Source organism: Pseudochaenichthys georgianus, chromosome 6, assembly GCF_902827115.2.
Source record: "Pseudochaenichthys georgianus chromosome 6, fPseGeo1.2, whole genome shotgun sequence".
Taxonomy (NCBI): domain Eukaryota; kingdom Metazoa; phylum Chordata; class Actinopteri; order Perciformes; family Channichthyidae; genus Pseudochaenichthys; species Pseudochaenichthys georgianus.
In genome coordinates this window covers 12,631,658-12,653,548 of record NC_047508.1, presented here as the reverse complement: position 1 = coordinate 12,653,548, position 21,891 = coordinate 12,631,658, and the positions used below count along the sequence as shown (strand labels likewise).

Below are 21,891 nucleotides of genomic sequence, written 5' to 3'. Positions count from 1 at the left end.
CACAAATGTTATGGAAATGTCCCGAGGTTTGTTTAATAAGTTAAGGAAAGTCCAGAAATGTATGTAAGTCAATGAGAGGTAAAGACGTTACCTCTCATTGACTTACATACACTGCTATCAGTTTTGAAACCAGCAGGTGGCTGCGCTCTATTTGATACTATTGTGACATCGACTGCTTATTTTCCTCACTGACCAGTATCAATAGGCTATTGATATTCATCTATCTATCTCTCGCCATCATCCTCTCTCCCAATCTCTCGACTGTAGGCATTTGCAGACATGGGGGTGCAGAGCCTGGGCTGTTTCGCACACACACTCCAACTCGTGGTCATCCAAGGCCTTCTCGCCCAGCGAAGCATCATCGATGCTGTCGCCAACGCACGGAAGCTTGTGGGTCATTTTAAGCATTCCCCAAAAGCCTACTCCATCCTCGAAGACATTCAGGTGGTTATCATTTTATTATTATTAGTAGTAGTAGTAGTATGTTATCTTTTTAGTAATTGCACTTTCCCCCCTCCCTGTCATGTCATTGTAAAGCAATCCATCATTAGGCTACACTAGTGTTGAAAGGATGTTAGCCAACAAATAATTAACCTAAATATAGAAGCATTTTGAGTGGCCTACTAGAAAAGCGATACACACAGCTGATTTATTTTAATTATTATCATTATTATTACTTTACAGAAAGACCTGCACATGCCAACACAACGACTCCAGCAGGACGTGTCAGTCAGATGGAACAGTACTCAGTACATGATGCTGGTAGGCTATATGGATGGATGGAAGGAATGAATGCAAAGAATTAATAGATTTGTTTACATGTGAATCAGCCTAAATAAATACATTTAGATGTGAGGTATATAGTTCTACTTGTATTTTACACATGAATGTTAAACTAACATTTATTTACTTATTTTGCAGAGCCTTCTTCAGCAAAAGAGGCCGCTCAGTGTCTATGCAGCGGACCACGACCTTCCATGCATGCCCTCTGCCAACCAATGGGCGCTTATGGAGAAGGCAGTTGTGGTCTTGAGTCCATTTGAAGAGCTGACAAGGGCAGTGAGTGCTGCGACTGCGAGTGCCGCGGATGTGATCCCTGCAATAACTGTCCTCAAGCGTCATCTTTCCCGTGAAGAGAGCACAGATGCTGGAATCAAGACTATGAAGAGAACACTTCTTGAGGCTGTCACTGAGCGCTTCGACTACGCTGAGACTGAACCAATCTACTCCGTTGCTACATTGGTTGACCCAAGATACAAAGATAGGCAAGTCCTGTTTGATTCAAAACTTCTTTTGCGATATATAATTGCTCAGGCCTAATCAATTCACCACTTGATTATTAATTATCAAATAACATCAAAATAAATGTTCCAAATGTTGTTCTGACATTGACAACAATAACTTTGATATGCTAAGGGAACGACAAAATATGTTAGGAAACAAATAATCATTTTTAACTAAATGAAATTCTATCCATTTTCAGATTCTTCACAAGTCCAGACCACCAGGAGCTTGCCAAGGAGGCTCTCATTAGAGAGGTGGAGATCATGGAGAGGAAGGCTGGCAGTGAGGTGTCTGCAGAAGAGCCTCCAAGAAAGTCACCACGTCGAGGCGGTGTAGGCTGTGCAGCTGCAAACAGCAGCTTTGTCAGTCTCTATGACGAGATCTTGGAGGGGAATGTGGTGGAGTCGAGGCCTGTGAGTACGTCAGCAGTCGTCACTCAGGTGGAGGCCTACCTGGCTGAACAAACCATCCCAAGGTCAGAGAATCCTCTACACTACTGGCGGGCACATGCTACACAGCGACCCGCACTGGCTGATACAGCCATGAAGTTTCTTTGTGCACCTTGTACATCGGTGGACAGTGAGAGACTGTTTAGTGCAGTGTCAAATGTCCTTGATGAAAAAAGGAACCGGTTGACAGCCGATAAGGTGCAGGTGTTGGTTTTCATTAAAAACAACCTGCACTACACTTTGAAGAAGTCAGTGCAGTAGATTAAGATGGAGGAAATAAGGAGCTCTATTACACTGTAAAAATGTTTATGTTTAAGTTTAGTGATTAGATGTCTCTGAGATCCCTTAATTACCCACACTGTGAAAAATAATAAGTTCAGTTTACTTGAAAAAAAAGGGTGGAAACTCGTTGTCTCAAATAAGTAACCACAACTTTGTGTATGTTATGTTTACTTTATGTGTACAATTAATGCAAATATTTTTAAGTTATGGTTACTTACTTCCAAGAAGTAAAGTTTAGTGAAGCTTACTTGTATTTACTGCTGTTAAATGAGTAACCTTTTGAGTTGTAAAGGGTACTTTATATTGGATAGGAAAGTTGTTTTTTTATTATTATTGCAAAATAAATGCTCTTGAGAATAAAAGCTATTGAGCACAGCTACAACTGGGTGCCTGTCTATTTCTTAATGTATACGAAATTAAATGCTGTTTGCCAACACAAAATGTGATATCGGAAATCGGTATCGGAAAACAGGTATCGGGAAATATCGGGATCGGATCCTATATGAAAATATCGGAATCGGATCGGAAGCTAAAAAACGAGATCGGGACATCCCTACCTTTACCTCACTGGTTGGAGAAAAAGCTTCTTATATTCGTTAGCATAGCTAGCTAACCAGATGCTAATAACAACAAAGTTATTGACTGTATGATCATTACATTGCATTACATTGCATTTAGCTGACGCTTTTATCCAAAGCGACTTACAATAAGTACATTCGACCAGGAAGACACAACCTTGAAGAAAACAGAATCATAAAGTACATCAGGTTTCAAAGAGCCAATCGTTTCAAGTGCTACTCAACTAGCTTTAGATAAGCCAGTCCTTTATTAGTATATAAGTGCTCTGTTAGCAGTTCTTTGTTAGTCATTCTATCGCTCGAAGTGGAGTCGAAAGAGATGAGTTTTCAGTCTGCGCCGGAAGGTGTGTAAGCTTTCTGCGGTCCTGATGTCAATGGGGAGCTCATTCCACCATTTTGGAGCCAGGATAGCAAACCCACGTGTTTTTGCTGATGGGAACTTGGGTCCCCCTCGCAGAGAGGGTGCAGCGAGTCGTTTGGCTGATGCAGAGCGAAGTGCACGTGCTGGGGTGTACGGTTTAACCATGTCCTGGATGTAGGAAGGGCCAGATCCATTCGCGGCATGGTACGCAAGTACCAGGGTCTTGAAGTGAATTCTAGCAGTTACCGGAAGCCAGTGGAGGGAGCGGAGGAGCGGCGTGGTGTGGGAAAATTTAGGAAGGTTGAAGACCAGACGAGCAGCTGCATTCTGAATGAGCTGCAGAGGTCGGATGGCACATGCAGGTAGACCAGCCAGGAGGGAGTTGCAGTAGTCTAGGCGTGAGGTGATCAGTATGACCAGGGCTCGACATTAAGGATGGCCCGATGGCCCCGGGCCATCTAGCATTTAGCTCGGGCAATGAAGCCTCACCTGCTGGTTGCCCGATCGGGCAATCTATTATGCCAGTATCATGCAGCTCGCGGATCCAGTAATGAGTCACCCGACAGTAAAACTAAACACATCTATAACTAGTTTAGGTAGTTTGAGAAGTAATTCAAATAGCTACGTGTGATATTCTAACCTGAAGTGTGTGTTTTGTCCGCTCACCGCTGCATGTGATTATGCAGAGCTGCGTGTCGACTCGTCAGCAGCAGCAGCAGCAGCAGGTGATCTCTCTCTCCCGTCAGATTAGACTTCACTCGCGTTTATGTCCATATCGATCAGATCCAGCTAGTTCTAGCTAATGATATGACTAGCTGCTTATTAAAAGACACCTAAACAATAAGCGTCGCTATGCAACTGGGTGAGGCCACAAAGTATAGCGCAGCATTATGCATTTGTTTACATGCCCACCGGAACCCTGAGGCATTACCAACAGATCAACGCACAATCAACCCATACAGGACATCTTCTCTTTCTCCACATTAAGTGTTAGACATTAGAGTTGACTATTCTTGTCTGTCACATAAGTGGCGCAACTGAATACTACCTGGACAATGAATCGAATGCAACCACATTTTCGCGGGAATTTCAGTTTGTTATGGATTCTGATGCTGAATACATAATGATCAAAAAAAAAAGTCAGAGTGTATTACAATGTTTCTTAGTCCACCAAAGCAAGGTGAACAACCTGGAAAGAAGAGAAAGACTGAGCTGCAGCCCCCCCCCCCCCGAAAAAAGAGAATCAAAGTCATAGGTATGTGCCCAATAATATTTTCTTCAAAGTAAATATTCAATATTTTTTCTTCAAAAGTACATTTTTTCTTCATAAGTAAATATGGGCATAACATGTTTTAATAGATACTTTTTGTATGGTGGTCCAGAGACAGGAATATAATTTCACATTTGTTATGATATAAATGATTTCTTATGGTGGTCCAGAGACAGGGATTATAATTTGACATTTTGTATGTGTTTGCAGATGTGCTCATCAAGCACCTGGAGAAAAGATTCCAAGATCTCCAGAAAGGGAGTGTCCCTTCAAAATGTTCCATCTTCAACCCCAGTCAGTGGCCCTCTGACAGACAGAGGGCCATTGAGTCGTTGAATCAGCAAACACAAACAAGAAGAAGTGAAATTAAGAATAAAATTGAAATTGTACAATATAATATCGTGGTGGTTCATCTTATAATTCTAGAGAATGCACCAGACAGCATCTAAGACCTGCAGGTCCCCCAAACCTTTCGTGAGTCATTTCGTCCGCGCGCATTTTTCAGGGCCATCTCCCAAAATCCTTAATGTCATGCCCTGATGACAGATGAACAGATCGCCACTGGGCTTTCAACTAAAGACACAGCCACGCAAAAACTGCGGCATGTGTACGGCTCCTTATGGGTACTGCAATTTTTGGAAGTGCCGGAGCCGTGTTCTAGTGCTCTCCGTCAGCACTATAGCCCAGCGGCGTAGCTGTGGGTGGGCCCCGTCTGTGTGCGAGGGGGCGGAGCAGTTTACACACACGCAGCTGCTACATGCAGCAACACACACACACTGAGGAGATGGCGGAGAGAACGCGCTCCGAGGTGTGGTTAAACTATAGCCGTGTCGATGTGGACAATACTCGTTACCAAAAGTGGAATAATAGTTTAGCATGTAAGGGCGGTAACACGAGCAATTTGTCTAAACATTTAGCAAAAGTGCTCCACATTCAGACGGAGGAATGCACCGGGTTCGACTGTCTTTCTAGTAGCTCTGTAGCCCCATCCACGAGTAACGTTTCTACGTCAGTTGTTATGTATGCTAGCAGCAACACACCGAGTTAACTACATTATACAAACATGGGTTAATGATTAGAGGTAACCGAGTTATTTATTTTGTTAAAGTTTCAGCTATTGTCATCACATTATTTAATAGGATTTGTTAAAACATTGTGGTTTCTTTTGATGTGAAATATTATGTATTTAATTTGTTCACAATTTGTTTAGTTAGTTGACCTTATTTTTCTCTCCAAAAGAACCGATAAAAGTAATGTTAAAGGACCGGATCGATAAGACATAGACATACTTTATTGTCATTTCAACAAGACACAGAGTGTACTATTAAAACGACATGTCATTGTACTGGCTTACAGGAACAGGACAATATAAAAACTTTCTAAAATTGTACATATAAATAAATAATAGTGACGTGGTGCTGATAAAATTAAAGATAACGTGTGCGTTTAAAATATAAAGACTTACTATACATATAAATAAAATAGACATACTATATAACAAATATGTGCTCTTTACACAGCGTATGTAATCTTTATGTTACTGGTCTACTTGCTGTTCAGCAGTCTGATGGCTTGGGGGAAAAAGCTATTGCAGAATCTGGCTGTTTTGCTCTTAATGGTCTTGCCCGGAGGGCAGCAGGGAGAACAGAGCATGGTGAGGATGAGTGGGGTCTTTAAAAATGTTCTGGGCTTTTGTCAGGCAGTGTTTCTGAGCGGTGTCTCTGATGGGAGGGAGAGAAACTCAGATGATCTTCTCTGCTGTCCTGACCACTCTCTGCAGAGACTTCCAGTCTTTGGCGTTGCAGTCTCTCGACCAGATGGAGATGCCGCTGGTCAACACGCTCTCTATGGTTCCTCTGTAGAACGTGGTGAGGATGGGAGGGGGGAGCTGTGCTCTTCTCAACCTGCGCAGGAAGTGTAGGCGCTGCTGTGCCTTCTTAGTGATGTAGTGTGAGTGGACCAGGTCAGACTGCTTGTGATATTCACCCCAGGAACTTGGTGCTGTCTGTAGTCTTCACTGCTGTGCCGTTGATGTGGAGTGGTGGGTGACAGTGCTTATTTTTCCTGAAGTCGACAATAATCTCTTTTGTTTTATCGACATTCAGGATCAGGTTGTTGGTGTTACACCAGTCTGTCAGATGTTTCACCTCCTCCCTGTAGGCCTGTTCGTTGTTGTCCCTGATGAGTCCCACCACTGTTGTATCGTCCGCGTACTTTATGATGTGGTTGATACTGAACCTGGAGCATAAGCATATGCGCCATCGATAAAAGTAGTAGTACCGTTAAAGCCTTAACGATACCCATCCCTATGTGGATGTCAGTTTTACACACATTCTGAGGCCGCCGTGCCTATGTTTTTTGTTTTCACTGCTAATTTATGCTTATGTTCTATTAGTGCATTAAAAAATCATTAAAATCATTAATGAAGTTTCAGCTCAGACCCCACGCCTAATATGTCTCCCCCTGGCCCACCTACATTTCTCCAGGCCCACCCACACAATAATTCCTGGCTACGCCACTGCTATAGCCCTGTCAGACGAGACATATACCACGTGATGACACGTTAGGATAATGTTGTGTTCAAGGACCCTGCCCTTGGCAAGGAAAAACAGGCACTCGCTAGTTTAATTATTTTGCGGTCTAGATTTCTTTAATTTTTTTCTTTTTTGCGTAAATTACCTCAAGGTAATACATTACCGTAACAAATGGTCTCGCGGGCCGTATGCGGCACGGGGCCGGAGGTTCCCCACCCTTGCTTTAGGGGTTAAAACTATCTTTACTGCTAAGAAAAAAGAACCACCAGACACTAAAGTGAGCTCAGATGTGGTGTGCTTGCTGCCGTTTCCTATCGTGCTGAGCAGTTGCCCTGGTAACCAGTGGCGTTTCTATATGTACAAAAGTGGTGGGACACAAAACACTTAGATGTCTATATATAAGCTTCTGCAGTGAGGTTCATGGCTGGCTGGTTATTTTCCAAAGCTTTTTTTGTCTGATGCTTCAATTAATTTTAAACAGACAGTTCAACAGAAGGATACCCAAAACATGTAATTGTATCATTTAAATATTGAATTGTTCTCTCTTAGTAAGATCCCATTTTCAATACAATTGCAGTCTTACCTTGACATGAAGATGAAGTCCATTTGCCTATCCCTCTGGACAAAAATCGCTATTACTTTTTTGTAAAAGTCCTCCTTATGTTCTTGTAGTTTCAAAAGTCTATCATAAATCTAATATAATCAATAGATTTATGATTCGATAATGATAAAAGTAGGGTAGACATGTGAATATTAACCGGCTGAACAAAACGTGCATTTATCTAACCAGTTTGTTTCCCACAGATCTTATTTTGAGCTATTTTCTAAAATCCTATGGAGAAATCTCATTGCTTTTAGGTCGAGGGAAGCCATGCGCAGTTTACTTCCGAGTTTTAGGACGCCTCACTGCAGCTCTCTCGTCTCCTCTTCACACACCACACTTTTCGCGGCACACGTACTTACAGCCAATCAGCTCTGAATTATGTGAGATGACGTATGGTGGGGATGGCAGCTCTATGCCCCTCTGGTAGGGGTGTAACGGTTCACTGAAGTCACGGTTCGGTTCGTACCTCGGTTTGGAGGTCACGGTTCGGTACAACAAGAAAAAGCAAAAAAAGTCCCAAATGCATAATTCCAGGTTTGTTTTTATTTATGTTTGAACAGTAGTGCAAGTTTCAGTTTAAAAATAAAGAACTCTGACATTTTGAATAATTAACTGTATTAAACAGTTAAAAACAAACCATACACACTACAGTACACTCAGATGGCCATATTATACTGATGTCAAACTAGAAGGTTTCATCAAGCTGTAAAACTAAAAAGAATGTCTTGAAAATATGACATCATAAATAATAAGAAAGTGTTTCAAGAGTGCAAAGTCGTTGAAAAAAATATGCCAAAAGCTTCCGTCATTTATTTTTGGTCTCTCGGCTCTCATGTCTATTGGCTTCTTAAAAACAGCGGGGATCAGCTGTTGAACTGCTGTTGCCGGGCTCCGGTGATTGGCAAATCTGGGTGATGCCTTCTGATATGATTTAGCATGTTTGGCGTGTGTTTCATTAGCATACCGCACTGCTATCTAACAACGCCGACACACCATCCTCGTCCGATCCACCACTCGCACACCTCATCGTTATTGTAGTCCACAGGGAACCCGAAATGTTCCCACACAGCTGATTTAAAAGAAGCAGGTGGGTTCTAGCTCCTGTGTGTTATCTGAAATCACCATACTAACTTTTCTTCTTCTTGTATTTTGTTCGTTTTGTTGTTGCGTTTCTTCTTGTTCTTCATTTGTTGTTTAAGGGCAGCTGGCAAACAGCTTTTAGGCAAAATACCGCCCCCTGGATTATAAATAGTGTAGTGGATACTGCCCTGAATTACTTTTTTCCCACTCGTAAAAAAAAAGGCGTATTCGTCGTGTGACTGCATGTGCCGAACCGTGACGTCCGAACCGTGACTGTACGGGACGAATACGGATACCGTTACACCCCTACCCTCTGGTCATTATTTTTTTGCCACACACATTAAATAGGACAATACTCTGAGCATGCGCAGTGTAGTTTTTACAGTCACCATTGACTTAAACAGGGAGAGGGAGGGGCAGGATCGGGTTTTGTCCCACATGGCTCTAAACCAGGGGTGGGGAACCTCCGGCCTCCGGGCCGTATACGGCCCGCAAGACAATTTGGTACGGCCCTCGAGGTAATTTATAAACACACGCAAAAAAGAAAAAAAATTAAGAAATCTCGACCGTAAAAAAAAATTAAACAAGCGAGTACCTGTTTTTCCTGGCGAAGGTCAGGGTCCTTGAACACAACACGAGCCGAACGTGTGTCATCACGTGGTATATGTCTCGACTGACTGGTGCAGTTCTGACGGAGTGCACCAGAACGCCACTTGAGCATTCACAAATTGCAGTACCCATAAGGAGCCGTACACATGCCGCAGTTCCTGCGTGTCTGTGTCTTTAGCTGAAAGCCCAGTGGCGATCTGCTCATCTGTCATACAGTCAATAGCTTTGTTGTTATTAGCATCTGGTTAGCTAGCTATGCTAACGAATATAAGAAGCTTTTTTTTCTAAAACCAGTGAGGTAAAGGCACATCTTTATATGATCATTATAGTTATACAAAAATAAGAGAATAAAGTAAACAGGTATAAAATACTATATGACAGTAAAAAAAAGTTGTTATTAATAAAGAAGAACACAGTTTGAAAGGAGAGCGATTTGTAAAATATTCATAAAGAAAAATAAATCTGATTCCAGTTCTGTTTCATATGAGTGTTGAGAGATGTATCCATAGATCTCCTAATTTTGCTCTCAAAGTGCACCAGATTGATGCTTCCCCCCCCCCCCACTTAAATCATGTTCACATGGCTAAGAAACTAAATACATTTTGTACACATGTTGTGTCCATATCTTTCTGTTTTGGTGGTCACGCCACACCGTGCATGTGCCTGCATACGCAAGTCATGGTGAGATATCTGGATTAAGAGGTTGCTTTTTCTTTGCACATAATTAAATGAATGGGCTGTGATTTTAGTTTTTTTAAGCAGAGGTCAATAACTTGTACGGCCCTCTGAGGATATTGTAAAAATTGAAATGGCCCTTGAGAGGAAAACGGTTCCCCACCCCTGCTCTAAACAGCTCAATAGGCACACACTGTAGACACTAATTAGAAGAACACATACTAAAACAGCAATGTACAGACGAATCAGATGATTAAACATGATCTTAAAATATATTTTATATATTTCTTTATTTATTTTTTCATTTTTTTGTAATCATTATTTTTAATACTTTCTGCTGACACTAGGTGGGGCTGTGCCTGCCCCTAATGACCAGTCGCTACTGCTGGTAACAGGTTTGTGGTTAAGTATGGGATGGCCTGTGGAGCAGAGAAAAGGAGAGGGGTAGATAGGAGCGGAGTCAAAATGATGGGCAGGACAATAGGTGTGTGCTAAGGAAGAGGGGCAGCAGGAGAGAGGGAATGAGTCTGCGTAGTGTAAACCAATGCAGGGTAAGTGGTAGGGGTGTAACCGAAATTATTCGGTACGGGCCCTTCGGTTCGGTACACGTGTGTACCGAACGAATATAACGTTAAACGTAAAAAATTGAGAACGTGAACAACTTCTTGGAAGTAATCTCAGGTGCTGCGTCGCAGCATTCAGAGTAATTTGCTCACATTGGGTTGAACGCATAGAGCGATCAAGTCAATTCATTGGACGAGCTGGTCAGAGGGATGCGTTCAAATGTAGTCGGTAATTTGAGGAACTGTCGAAATGGCGAACGCAGATAAAGTTGAGCTCAAAAATCCTCCAGCATCATTGAAGTCTCCGGTTTGGGAACATTTTGGTTTCGCAGTTACGTACAAGGATGACGGACAAAGACAGGTGGACCGAACCAAAGCTGTTTGTCGGCATTGTTCAACTAACATTGGTTACGCGGCTGGCAATACATCAAACTTGCACACTCATTTGAAAAGGCATCACCCGAACGTGAATATCACCGGTACCAAAAGACTGAAGTGCAAACCCAACTCCCGCTAGCATTTTAGCCTCCACCACTCGCAAAAACTTCAGACCGAGCCAAAGCTATTACAAACGGCAAATATCCTTATGTTGCCATGTTAGCAAAGCGCTACCTGGCTGTATCTGCTACCTCTGTCCCTAGCGAGAGGGTGTTCTCCACAGCAGGAGACATTGTTAGTGCCAGCTGATCTGCCCTTTCGGCGAGCAATGTGGACAAGTTCATCTTTCTTTAAAACAACAAACAAAATACAATGACAAGCAAGTCATAATGTCAAGCTGGCTGCTTAGGTGCTAGTACAGTACAGTTAAAATACAGATTATTTCAGTTCATCGAAAAGCTGCACCTTAATGTTTATTTTATTATATATCTTTTTGAGTGAATATTCATAGTTTAATAATAATTAAAAACCCAAAACTAATAGTTTATGTTTTGAGAGTACTAGAACAGTAAAGTTCAAATACAGATTACTTCAGTTCATCGAAATGCTGCACCTTAATGTTTATTTTATTATATTTTGTATTTATTTGAGTGAATACATTATTCAGTTTAATAATAATTAAAAAAAAAAAAAGTTGTGTTTTGTGATAATTTTTCCTGCTGTACCGAAAACGTACCGTGACTTAAAAACCGAGGTACGTACCGAACCGAAATGTTTATGAACCGTTACACCCCTAGTAAGTGGCGAAGATGTGGACAGTAACAACGAAAACTTAATAGGAACATGTAAAAATGAGTTAAGAGTACAATGGAGGATGTGAGGAAAGGGAACAAATAGGCAAAGAGTGGCAGTGAGGAGATAAAAAGGGAGGAAAGGGCAGGATGATTGAAGGGGTGTCACATGACATTTCTTCTCTTGGCAGTAAAGGGTGTAGGTGGTATGACTGTGCACGCCTGTGTCCCCAAATACTCCGCTATCTGGCCTAGCTCATCCTTTTTTTAGCCCTACCCAAAGACAGATGCAGCACAGGGAGATCCAGAACACAGAGGGGAGAGGATAGTATGTGTGGGAGGCGAAGACAAAAGACAATCAGAGGGTGAGACAACGCAGCAATATGTACACAGACAGTACTGGGGAATGTACACCCTCAATGTTGCCAAAGCTTTAGTGATGGCTGGACTATTAGCAGCCCATTTAACATTAACAGTGTTAATAAAAGATGTTGCTGATATAAGGAACATTGAAAGTTGTTTTTGCATGAGTGTTAGGGATTATGTTGTTTATGCAGCACTTTAGTCCTACTTTTTTCCTTTGACCTATTTTTGACAATTTGATGATGATGATAATAAACATCTGACCATTTTAGTAAATCTATGCAAAGCTGAGTTTTGTTTCCCACTTGTTTCATAAATTAAATCATCCTACAGCTCTTCCTTATATGGGTCACTTCTGTATGCTACATAACCACAGTCAAGGCTCAAAATGATCTGGAGGTGTTACTTCCTAAACTCTGTGTGCTCAGCATGTTACATTGTGGCCAAATGATTATTACAGGAATAATCCGCAGTAGTGCCTTTAATGTAAAATATTTATATTCTGCCATTTTCCGCACTGGTGCAAGCAATATTTGTTTTTAGTGTATGAAAGTAGCTTATCACATCACTGAGTTAAGCTATGTTTAGGACTGAGAATACTGATTTACTTCATATTCTAAATAATATACAAAATATTCTCCCACAGGGTTTCAGGTTGGCCCAAAAACAATTAATGTGAAATGAAATTTGCTGCTTTTAAATGACGTGTTCACGACCTGAATACGCTTCCCTTTTACATCCGGCTTGGTAGTTGGCAGACCACCTCTGTCAGTGCATCTGTCGGGGTAAAGTCTCTGCGCACGCACACATGCAAACTGCAGAGGTTAAAAACTGGACATAATGAGGGACAGTGTTGGCTAGATGCAACTGTGTCTGCCGGCTTGTAAACACATCTGCTGTGGTGGAGATAATGCCTTATCGGCTATAAATAGCACTTCTTAGCCGGCTAGCATGCTAGCAGCAGCAGAACTAAGAGCAGTGGGACCAAATTAGCTCAGGACATTCAGCCAGGCCAAGGCCATGGTCACAGTCGGCTAGCACGCCAGATAATAATAAATTAAACTGAGCTTTGGTACAGGCGGTCACTCACTTGAGACAATGCTATCATCCAAAATGGTGGCAAAGAGTCATTTACTGTAGATGGGTGGCTTATGAGGCATGTATGTATTGGTATGTGGACATACAGTCCAGTTCCAGGTCTCAAGGGGTGAGGCATGGTATTCATGTCAAAGTTTACAACAACGGGAGTTAATATTTAACTGTTAACCAAAAATCAGATCTTTTTTATTAAACAACTGTGAAACTCAATGAGTCTTGTCACTTAAATGAGAATAGCTGATCCACCTCAGCGGTCAGTCCACCTTAATTAAGTTTGAGCTTTTTGCTAACATTGGGGCTAAACCCCTTCTCTTTAAATCGTTACAGGTAGTGCGTTAGAGACTTAGAAATGACTGGGAGAGTGGCTGCATGTCTTCACAGCCTTGCACCAGAGTCCTGCACGGGTCTGATTTTCAAGATCCCCTCCCGCCCCGCACCAGCGACGTGCAATACCGAAACCGCCCGGTACCCGCACATATTGCCAATTAGTTCCGCAACCCGACCCGTCGGCACAAGATCCGCAACCCGACCCGAACCCACATAGCCTATGAGCAGTGAAAACGTGCGATTATTAACACATGCAGTTGCATATTTGTCTCAAAAAGCGTGGGATGTTGGTTATTTTCTCCATCTAGGATGACACCAAAAGCCTCCCAGACGTTGGATTTCGCTCTTGAGGAAGTGTTATTGAAAATGCTGTATTCTAACAGCTAAGGATTGGATACCTAGGGTTGGATATCGGTAGGAATTTTTCCCATTTAGCTTCTCTATTTTATAAAAAGTCAGTTATTAAGAAGGAGAACATGTTAAACTATGTTAAACAAGCCTTGATGGGGACTCCACTATTCTGTCACAACTGCCAGCTGTGTGTGCGCGTGTGAAACACTGCAGGGCCATGTTGTGTCAGGCGTGACGTCAGAGAGATGTGTGTCCGGCTGGAAGCATGATAATAGTTATTTTTAACAAAAATCTGATTAATTCTCTGTCTTAATCAGGCAAAAGTACAGTTGATACAAATGACTGTGCTGGACAACAGAATTACTGTCAGGCTAAAAATTCCCTACTGAAACACACTGGACCTCAACCAGGAGGCCATAAAAGGGGGGCAAGTTTTGTAGTCTCACGGTTGAGAAACGTTTAAAGGAATGGTCCACTCATTAGATAATTAATCAAAACTTCAGTATTTAGTGAAACATTATGTTTAAACCATACCCTGAAGAAATCAGCGATATTCCCCGGTAAATAATGATTTTATAGCTCTTTTTTATCAAAACCTTTATATTCCGTCTGGCCGCCGCCATTTTTGCCATTTTCAGTAGTCACGTGATGGTCGTGACGTCATCCATGCGTTCACTTTGTCAACACACGGAAACATAGCTGAATATTTGAGTTCGGACTCGTCAGCAGAGGAAGAAGTTTTGATGTTTTATCAGTATGACAATACGACACCCTCTGTCCGTAGACCCTCACATCGTACAAGGAACAACTTCCGAAGAAAACCCACAGTTTAAAGGGAACATGGGAGAAACCTCAGGGAGAGCAACAGAGGAGGGATCCCTCTCCCAGGACGGACAGACGTGCAATAGATGCCGTGTGTAAATTGAAGAGATAATACATTTGCAACATAGGTATTCCAGATGTTTGGAAATGCATGTGTGTATAATAGGAAGATGATATAAGATACTATATGTATGCATGTAGTACCACCCTTGCTAGCGATTCCCTCCCTTAGCATACTCAGCTTCGTTGTCCCTGGCCATAGAATCACGATTTTATGGGGCCGGAAAAAACTGGGGGAAAATACACACTAGCCGGTACTACGCTATATGGAAAGGCCACCAAAAACTGTCCTGGCCTGGACGTTAAAACGGGGCTAGCCGCTGCAATGGAAATGCGCTATAACATACCTTATTCTTACTCCGAGCACTACTTCTGCTCCTCCGTCGCTTCACACTTGCAGAGGGCGATTTCTCTACTGGCCGAACTGGTGTCCTGGTCGGTGATGACACCAGAAAGACCGATGGTACTGCATCTCCATTAAGTAATGGTTGTTCCATAAATCCCATGTTATGTTTTATCATACTCTCAGAGTAGTCGTCCGGAAATTTGAAATGTTCGCTGCATACATGAGCCTGTGAATCTTTCGGTTCGGGCCGGCCACATTTCGCTAGCCACTGCCTCTGAATGTACTTCTTACGCTTACCTTTTGGCAACAGATGGAACTAAGCATTCCGTGGATTGTTCCTATCAGAATTGTGGCAATATTTCGCGATACAGTGAGGCATATTTGAATAGAGAAACTACAGTAAATAACATGGAGATCAACGTGTCTTCGAAAACCAAACGCATGGATTACGTCACGTCCGGAAAATGGCGGCGCCCACTGTGTTGATGTTATTTCGGTATATAATCAGTTTAAAATCACTGATAATGTCATCGGATTAAAAAAAAAAAAAGAAAGACTGGCAGAGACTGGTCTGTTTTATCGGATCATAATTATTTGAAAATGAGTGTCGTGAGCATACCATTCCTTTAAACCGACACACACAATTTTAATTCAACCATGAGGTGTTTCATCTGTTCGAAGCTGATATTACAACATATGATAGGAATTCTGAAGCGAGCTTACCATTCACACATTCTCACTGGTGCCAGAAAATGCCAGCTCAGTTGTGATTGATGTGATTAACACATTGCTTCTGATTGGCTCAACTACACGCACACACACTTTGGGTCTCTGGGCACGCAAACGCCTCCAAATGAAGAACTTGTGATGGTGTAATGGCAAGAACATTAAAACATATTTCATCCACTTTGAAAAGGACATGATGGATTGTTTTCTTAGTTAACTAAGAAAGTTCATTTAGATACAAATCTCGCCCATCTGTGTTAGCTAACAGCACGTAAGGCTACAACAAATAGCAACAAGCCCAGCTAAAGAGAGCCAGTAGGGGGGATAAACATTGGGGGTAGGAAGTGACACTGCCAAGATAAAGACAAAAAAAAAAGTACATACAAGCAAGCCTCACCGCCGTTTTGTTGTAAGCAGGTGGCTTGGAAAGGCTTTTACAGGCTGGATTTACAGTTACGAGAACCAGCAGCTCATTAGGGATAATACCTCTCCAGAGAGCCTTTGTAACAACATTACACATTCAAGAAAAAAGGTACAACAAAAAGGTGTGTGAGCTCATGTTTTCACCCCCCCTATTCTCTCAGAGGAGACAGAAAGAGTGAGTCAGCGCAGACAGCACACTGCTTTGTGTCGAGGGGGAAGAAGGAAGGAGGATGACAGAAAGAAGAGCAGACGCAAACAATGACTGGGCACAAAGTCCTGTGTTCAGAGTGCAACATCATGGTAAAAAGGGAAAGTAACAACTATTTTGGGTTTAAAAGTGTGTTAATACAGCATTTCTTTACATAGAGGCAAACTTGCACTATTTGATCTGTTTTATTGTGTTGCACCGTTGGAGGAGCCTATGACCTAAGATGTTCATCGACATAACTACACTGTAGCTATGTACGAATGACAATAAAAGCCTTGAAACTAAAAAGGTATTAGAAGAGATAAACATCTCTATGTGTTAGAAAAAGTAAATGGTGCTTTATCTTGGTCGAAAGGAACAAACTTGAAATCTGGTTTAAAAAAAAAACCAGACTGTAATAAAACCAGGTTACAGCTTTAGGCAGACTTTTGAAAGAATGATTGATCACATTTTTGATCACAATACCAAGTAAGGCCAACATTTTTGAATGATTGATGAAAAATGCCTTTTTAGACTTTTGGGGGATACTCGGAAAGCTTCTTGTGTAGGACAAAGAGACATAATGAAAAATCCCAAACAGAAACAAATACCAACCTTCGTCCATAAGATTTCCAAATAAGGCGGTCGTCTTCTCTTGAAATTTGGGGACCTCTGAAAAGAGAGAGGAGGGAGAAACAGAGGGTAAACAAACATGATTTAGAGGATAAAAGTTAAAAAATACTGTCTGGAAATTATGCCAAACAATTACTCCACCACTATACGTTTACAACAAGCATGAGGTCACAGATGTTTACCACAGACTGAAGGCCTGGCTCTGTCATTTCTGACAGCGTATCACATGAAGCAGATCTTATTTACACCATGACAGTCTCATGTTTATGGGTTCCATCTTTGCTGTGCCATCAGGCTATCGGAGGAGGAAAGGCACTGCCTGTATTCTGCACTTCTCAGCAACTCTCCTTCCAGCCATTTAAGCCACTTACAGTGCTGCATTTCTAATGCAATGTACATTAGACTAGACTACTGAAAATCATTGATTCCTACTTTGCCGTATGTTTGCTCCACACTGGTTTATTAATATTTTATAAAGTAGATAAGCTTAATACAGAAGTTAAAAGTGTGGCCCCTAATTAGGGGTGGGCGATATGACTATATATATATCGTCGAGACGATATTAGGTCTCCACGATATGCCTTTTCAAGGCAAGGCAATTTATATAGCACTTTTCAACACAAGGCAATTCAAAGTGCTTTACAAACAATTTCAGAGATAGATATATAGATATCATATCTATCGTGATAGTGCACCAGGGTAGGATTTTCACGGCGGCCATGCCGTCATTGCCCCTCGGTCTGGCCGTGAAGCCCCGAAAAATAATTGATTTTCAAACGTGAAGTTCGAGCCACCAAACGAGTTGCTTCAGCTGCCGAGAGAGAGGTAAATATTGCAGCACTACCAGATTACTAGCTCACACATGTATTTACTGACACAATGTGACCTTATTAATTAACGCAATCGCGTCCAAACTAAATGGTAGCTATTATTATGACGCACAATAGAGAATTGGGGGTGTTCTATAGCTCAACTAATTAAACTGGCATACACACGCTCATCTGTCAAAAACAGCCCTAAAAAGGCTAGTAGCCTATTGCTATTGATGGATGGTATTGCAGGACCCAGAGCGCACGGAGCACAGAGCGGACAGATAACGGAATTGCAGTTGTATTGCTTATAGATTATCAGAACATTTCAAAGGGGACACAGCCCCATTGGATATTAACCTATGGATTAACTACATCGTTTTTATCGTTGTAATGCCATTGAAGACCAGTTTAGACCAGACAATGAGGAAGGTAAGCCGTTAGCCTGGCGTATGTTAGTACCTAGCGCCACTTGTTTTGATGTACGTTTTTGTGGATAACCTCGCGAGTTTGTATCTTTCAGTGTTGAGGTGGGCACCGTTAGATTCTGTGTCTCCTTGCGATCATAAACGATGTGTTGGATGTGCGGCTAGGATAAGTAATAAGGGAGCTAGGAGTGATTTTCGGTGCAGTAATAGGTTAGCATTTTCGCTCGGGGCTAATTCAGAGGCTCACTGTTAGCATTGTGTTTTTTTAATTTTTTTATTCCGGATCGTATGCCACTCTATTCGACCGAATCGGTTCATAAGCATAGGCCATGGGATGCCTGGTAACTGTAGATGCTTCCACATCAATGTCATCTCCCGACGAATAGTCAAATTCATCGTTCAAAACGTCGATCTCATTGCAAAATTCCTCCATCGCTGCCATATCTGCTACGTTGTGTTGACTTCCGGTGGAGCGAAAATACAGCCAGTGACGTCACCATTTGGGACTCCCCTAATGGCGGCGGCCTGGTCCCGGAATTCCCCACCCGGCCGGCGGATAATTAATTTTCTTTTGGCGAGTAATATCATATACAATAAATATTACGATCAATATCCATTGTAAAATGAATAAACTACCGGAATATTATAACTGTAATTGGTGTTTCCTTTCCCCTTTAACGTTTGTTGTGTAGGGTGTAGGCCTACCTACTTGAACACTGAGGAAGCCATATCAAAATTCCTGTTGAATTGTTCATTCAGGGATTCATTGCAGAATTAAAACCAGCTTGAAATGGTATTTTGGTCTGTTACTCCTTGTTATTTTAGTTTGTGTTACCTTGTAGGTGCTTGTACTGTTAAGTAACTTGAAAAATAATTAGGGATGCTCCGATCGATCGGTCACCGATCAAGATCGGCCGATACTCACTCTCTACCGATCGATTGGTGCTCTCTAAACATGCCGATCGCGAGAGCCGATCGCATGACGTAAAATACATGACACTTTTCTCTGTGTGCGGCAAAACTAGCTCGCCAAAATGGCTTCACCGGTCTGGCATTATTTTAAGATGTCCGAAAAAGACAGTAAAATAGCGGTATGCAACGTGTGTGAAGCAGAAATCCTGCAGCTCCGCCCGCCGGACCGGTGAGCGGAACGAAACACACAAGAGTTAGACCTAACCAGTGTTGGGACTAACGCGTTACAAAGTAACGCGTTACAAAGTAACGCGTTACAAAGTAACGCGTTACAAAGTAACGCGTTACAAAGTAACGCGTTACAAAGTAACGCGTTACAAAGTAACGCGTTACAAAGTAACGCGTTACAAAGTAACGCGTTAGTCCCAACACTGTAACGCCGTTATTTTTGGCAGTAACTAGTATTCTAACGCATTACTTTTTAAATTCAGTAACTCAGTTACCGTTACTACATGGTGCGTTACTGCGTTAGTTTTTTTATATAGTCAACAGCCAGGTGAACAGAGATGAGAACTGTAGTTAAGTACAGTACTTGAGTAAATGTACTTAAATACTTCCTGTGTCACATGCGGAGATGGGCAGTGGGCGTGTTTGTGTTGTTTACGAACAAGACTATCATGGCGGCGGCGGAGCTCAAGTCTAGTTTCTCCACCTGGAGATATTCTCACTATTTCACTTTTGTCGAGCACAAAGAAAAGAACGTTTTAGTTAAATGTAAGTTGTGTCCTGGCGGGTCAAAGAGCCTATCTACTGCCCAAACCAGTCATTCAAATCTCTTAAAACATCTGCAAAAACAACATGCTGGGACAAAGCTAGTAGCTAAGACCACAGAGACTCAGCCGACACCACTCCACCTCCACCTGCACCTAAGCAACAGCGGCTGGATTTTAACCAAGGGACTGCTAGCCAGGGAAAAGTCCATAAAGCTATTGCACGGTATGTTGTAGAACACATGCAGGCTATTGCTACAGTGGAGTCATCCGCTTTCAGGGAGCTAGTTAGCATGATACCATGTCCGGGCGGCACACGGCATATGAAACGGAAAACTTTTTCCAACTACCTGGAGAAAGAATATACAAAAATGTAAAGCCAGCTAATATCGATGCTTTCCAGATTGCATATAATGCATGTCAAGTTCATCAACAGATTGTATTATTCTCCAATGCAATAACAGTACTGAAATGAAGGCTATAAGGGCATTAATATAATGGGAGCCCTTTTTTTAAGTAACTAAAACGTTACTGTGAAAAGTAACGCATTACTTTTTGGTGTAAGTAATCAGTAAAGTAACGTAATGGTAACTAGTTACTGGTTTTCAGTAACTAGCACAACACTGGACCTAACACACTTAGCTATTTTATCTACCTCTGGAACAAGCTAAACTAGTTATTATAAATATATTTATTCTTCACTGTCGGGTCACTCATTACTGGATCAGTGAGCTGCATGAGATACTGACAGGCTGTCAGGAGAGAGAGAGGGAGAGAGAGAGGAAAAGAGAGCGCTTCCGCTAATTTCTCCTGTGTTATTCTCCAAAGTGAATGTAAACTTGAATAATGTACATCATTTGAATGTAATAATTAAGTTGATTGTTGATTGTGGAAGCTCCAGTGAATGAGCCCCATTAACTGGATTTAAACATCACTTTAAATGGAAGATTTAACGTGATGTTTAAATCTTCCATTTAGGCCCCGCCCACTCGATCGGATCGGCGATGGTATCGGCCAATACTGATACCAGCGATCGGCCCCGAAATTGGCGATCGGAGAATCCCTAAAAATAACCATAATAACCGACATGAAAAAATATCGTGATAAATATCGTCTATCGTGATACTGCTTGAAAAATATCGTGATATTATATTTTTCAATATCGCCCACCCCTAATTATGGACTTATGATCATAATATGCTGATGCATTGCTTTCCAGATGTGAGTGAACAGCTGCTGGACTCTTTTTACTAATACATTTAGTTTCAAACTGTCCCTTTTTAACACATAGCTGCCATTACACCAAGCAGATATTGTCATGAGACAGTATTATGTGCATTTGGCTGCACCGCCACCATTTATATATAGGGGAAACTCTGCGTGCTAGCAGAAATTCAATTGAATGCTATTTGAGAGTTAATCATTAGGGATGCTCCGACAACAATACTGTAGAATAACAAAATGAATGCCGTGAATTTTGGGGGCGATCGCTGGAATCAGTATCGGCCAATCCGATCCGATCGCGTGGGTGGGGATCTTCCATTTAAAGTGATGTTTAAAACTCAGTTAATGGGGCTCATTCACTGGTGCTTCCACAAACAACAACCAACATAATTATTACATTCAAATTAAGTACATTATTCAAGTTTACATTAACTTTGGATAATCGTAGAAATCTGCAGCGAACCGCTTCAACACGTGTATTTCGGTTTATTCACGGCATTCATTTTGTTATTCTACAGTATTGTTGTTTCATAGTTATTTGTTACTGTATACAACCCAATTTGTGTTCTTTGAAATTGAAAAGGATATTGCATTGCGTTTGTTACTTTCATTGCAGTTGTATATGTCTTAAGTGTAATTTGGCTTGGCTTCCTATTTTTTATGGACGTGCTTTTATTTTGAAGGAGAGTTAGCGCTGTTGACAGGAAGTTGTTGTTGCTATGGAAACAATGTGACGGAGATTAACGGAGAACACATAAAGACGGAGAAAGTAAACGATAAAGTGTATGGTTAAGTGTTAGCACCTCCCGAAGAGGCACAAGCTCTTACATTGATATTGGAGATTTCAATAAATCAATTTGAAGAAAAAAAAAACGGGGAAAAAAACAAAACAAAACGAATAACGAAATTGAAACCCGAATAGCACTCCAACGAACTAATATTCGGATACAGCCC

General features: G+C 41.7%; 2 protein-coding genes across 5 annotated transcripts in view; one reads left to right on the top strand and one right to left on the bottom strand.

Moving 5' to 3' along the window:
• siah1 (siah E3 ubiquitin protein ligase 1) overlaps nt 1-21,891 on the bottom strand; it is a 58,082-nt gene that overhangs the window by 9,770 nt on the left and 26,421 nt on the right. For all 4 annotated transcript variants that reach the window (XM_034085889.2, XM_034085890.2, XM_034085886.2 and 1 more), the window contains exon 2: nt 16,777-16,833. In XM_034085889.2, the coding sequence (XP_033941780.1) occupies nt 16,777-16,786 (10 nt within the window). In that variant the 5' untranslated portion in view covers nt 16,787-16,833. The remainder of the gene's footprint in view (nt 1-16,776; nt 16,834-21,891) is intronic.
• LOC139433932 (zinc finger BED domain-containing protein 4-like) lies at nt 257-1,994 on the top strand. Its single transcript, XM_071203356.1, has 4 exons — nt 257-444; nt 685-762; nt 922-1,265; nt 1,484-1,994. The coding sequence occupies exons 1-4, from the start codon at nt 280-282 to the stop codon at nt 1,992-1,994; spliced, it is 1,098 nt and encodes a 365-aa protein (XP_071059457.1). The 5' UTR covers nt 257-279.

Excerpts from the sequence above, each read along its gene's own strand:
- LOC139433932 (XM_071203356.1), top strand. The coding sequence starts at position 280 with ATGGGGGTGCAGAGCCTGGGCTGTTTCGCACACACACTCCAACTCGTG. Across the intron at positions 763-921 it reads GTACTCAGTACATGATGCTG|AGCCTTCTTCAGCAAAAGAG; the intron begins GTAGGCTATATG and ends CTTATTTTGCAG. Across the intron at positions 1,266-1,483 it reads GACCCAAGATACAAAGATAG|ATTCTTCACAAGTCCAGACC; the intron begins GCAAGTCCTGTT and ends ATCCATTTTCAG.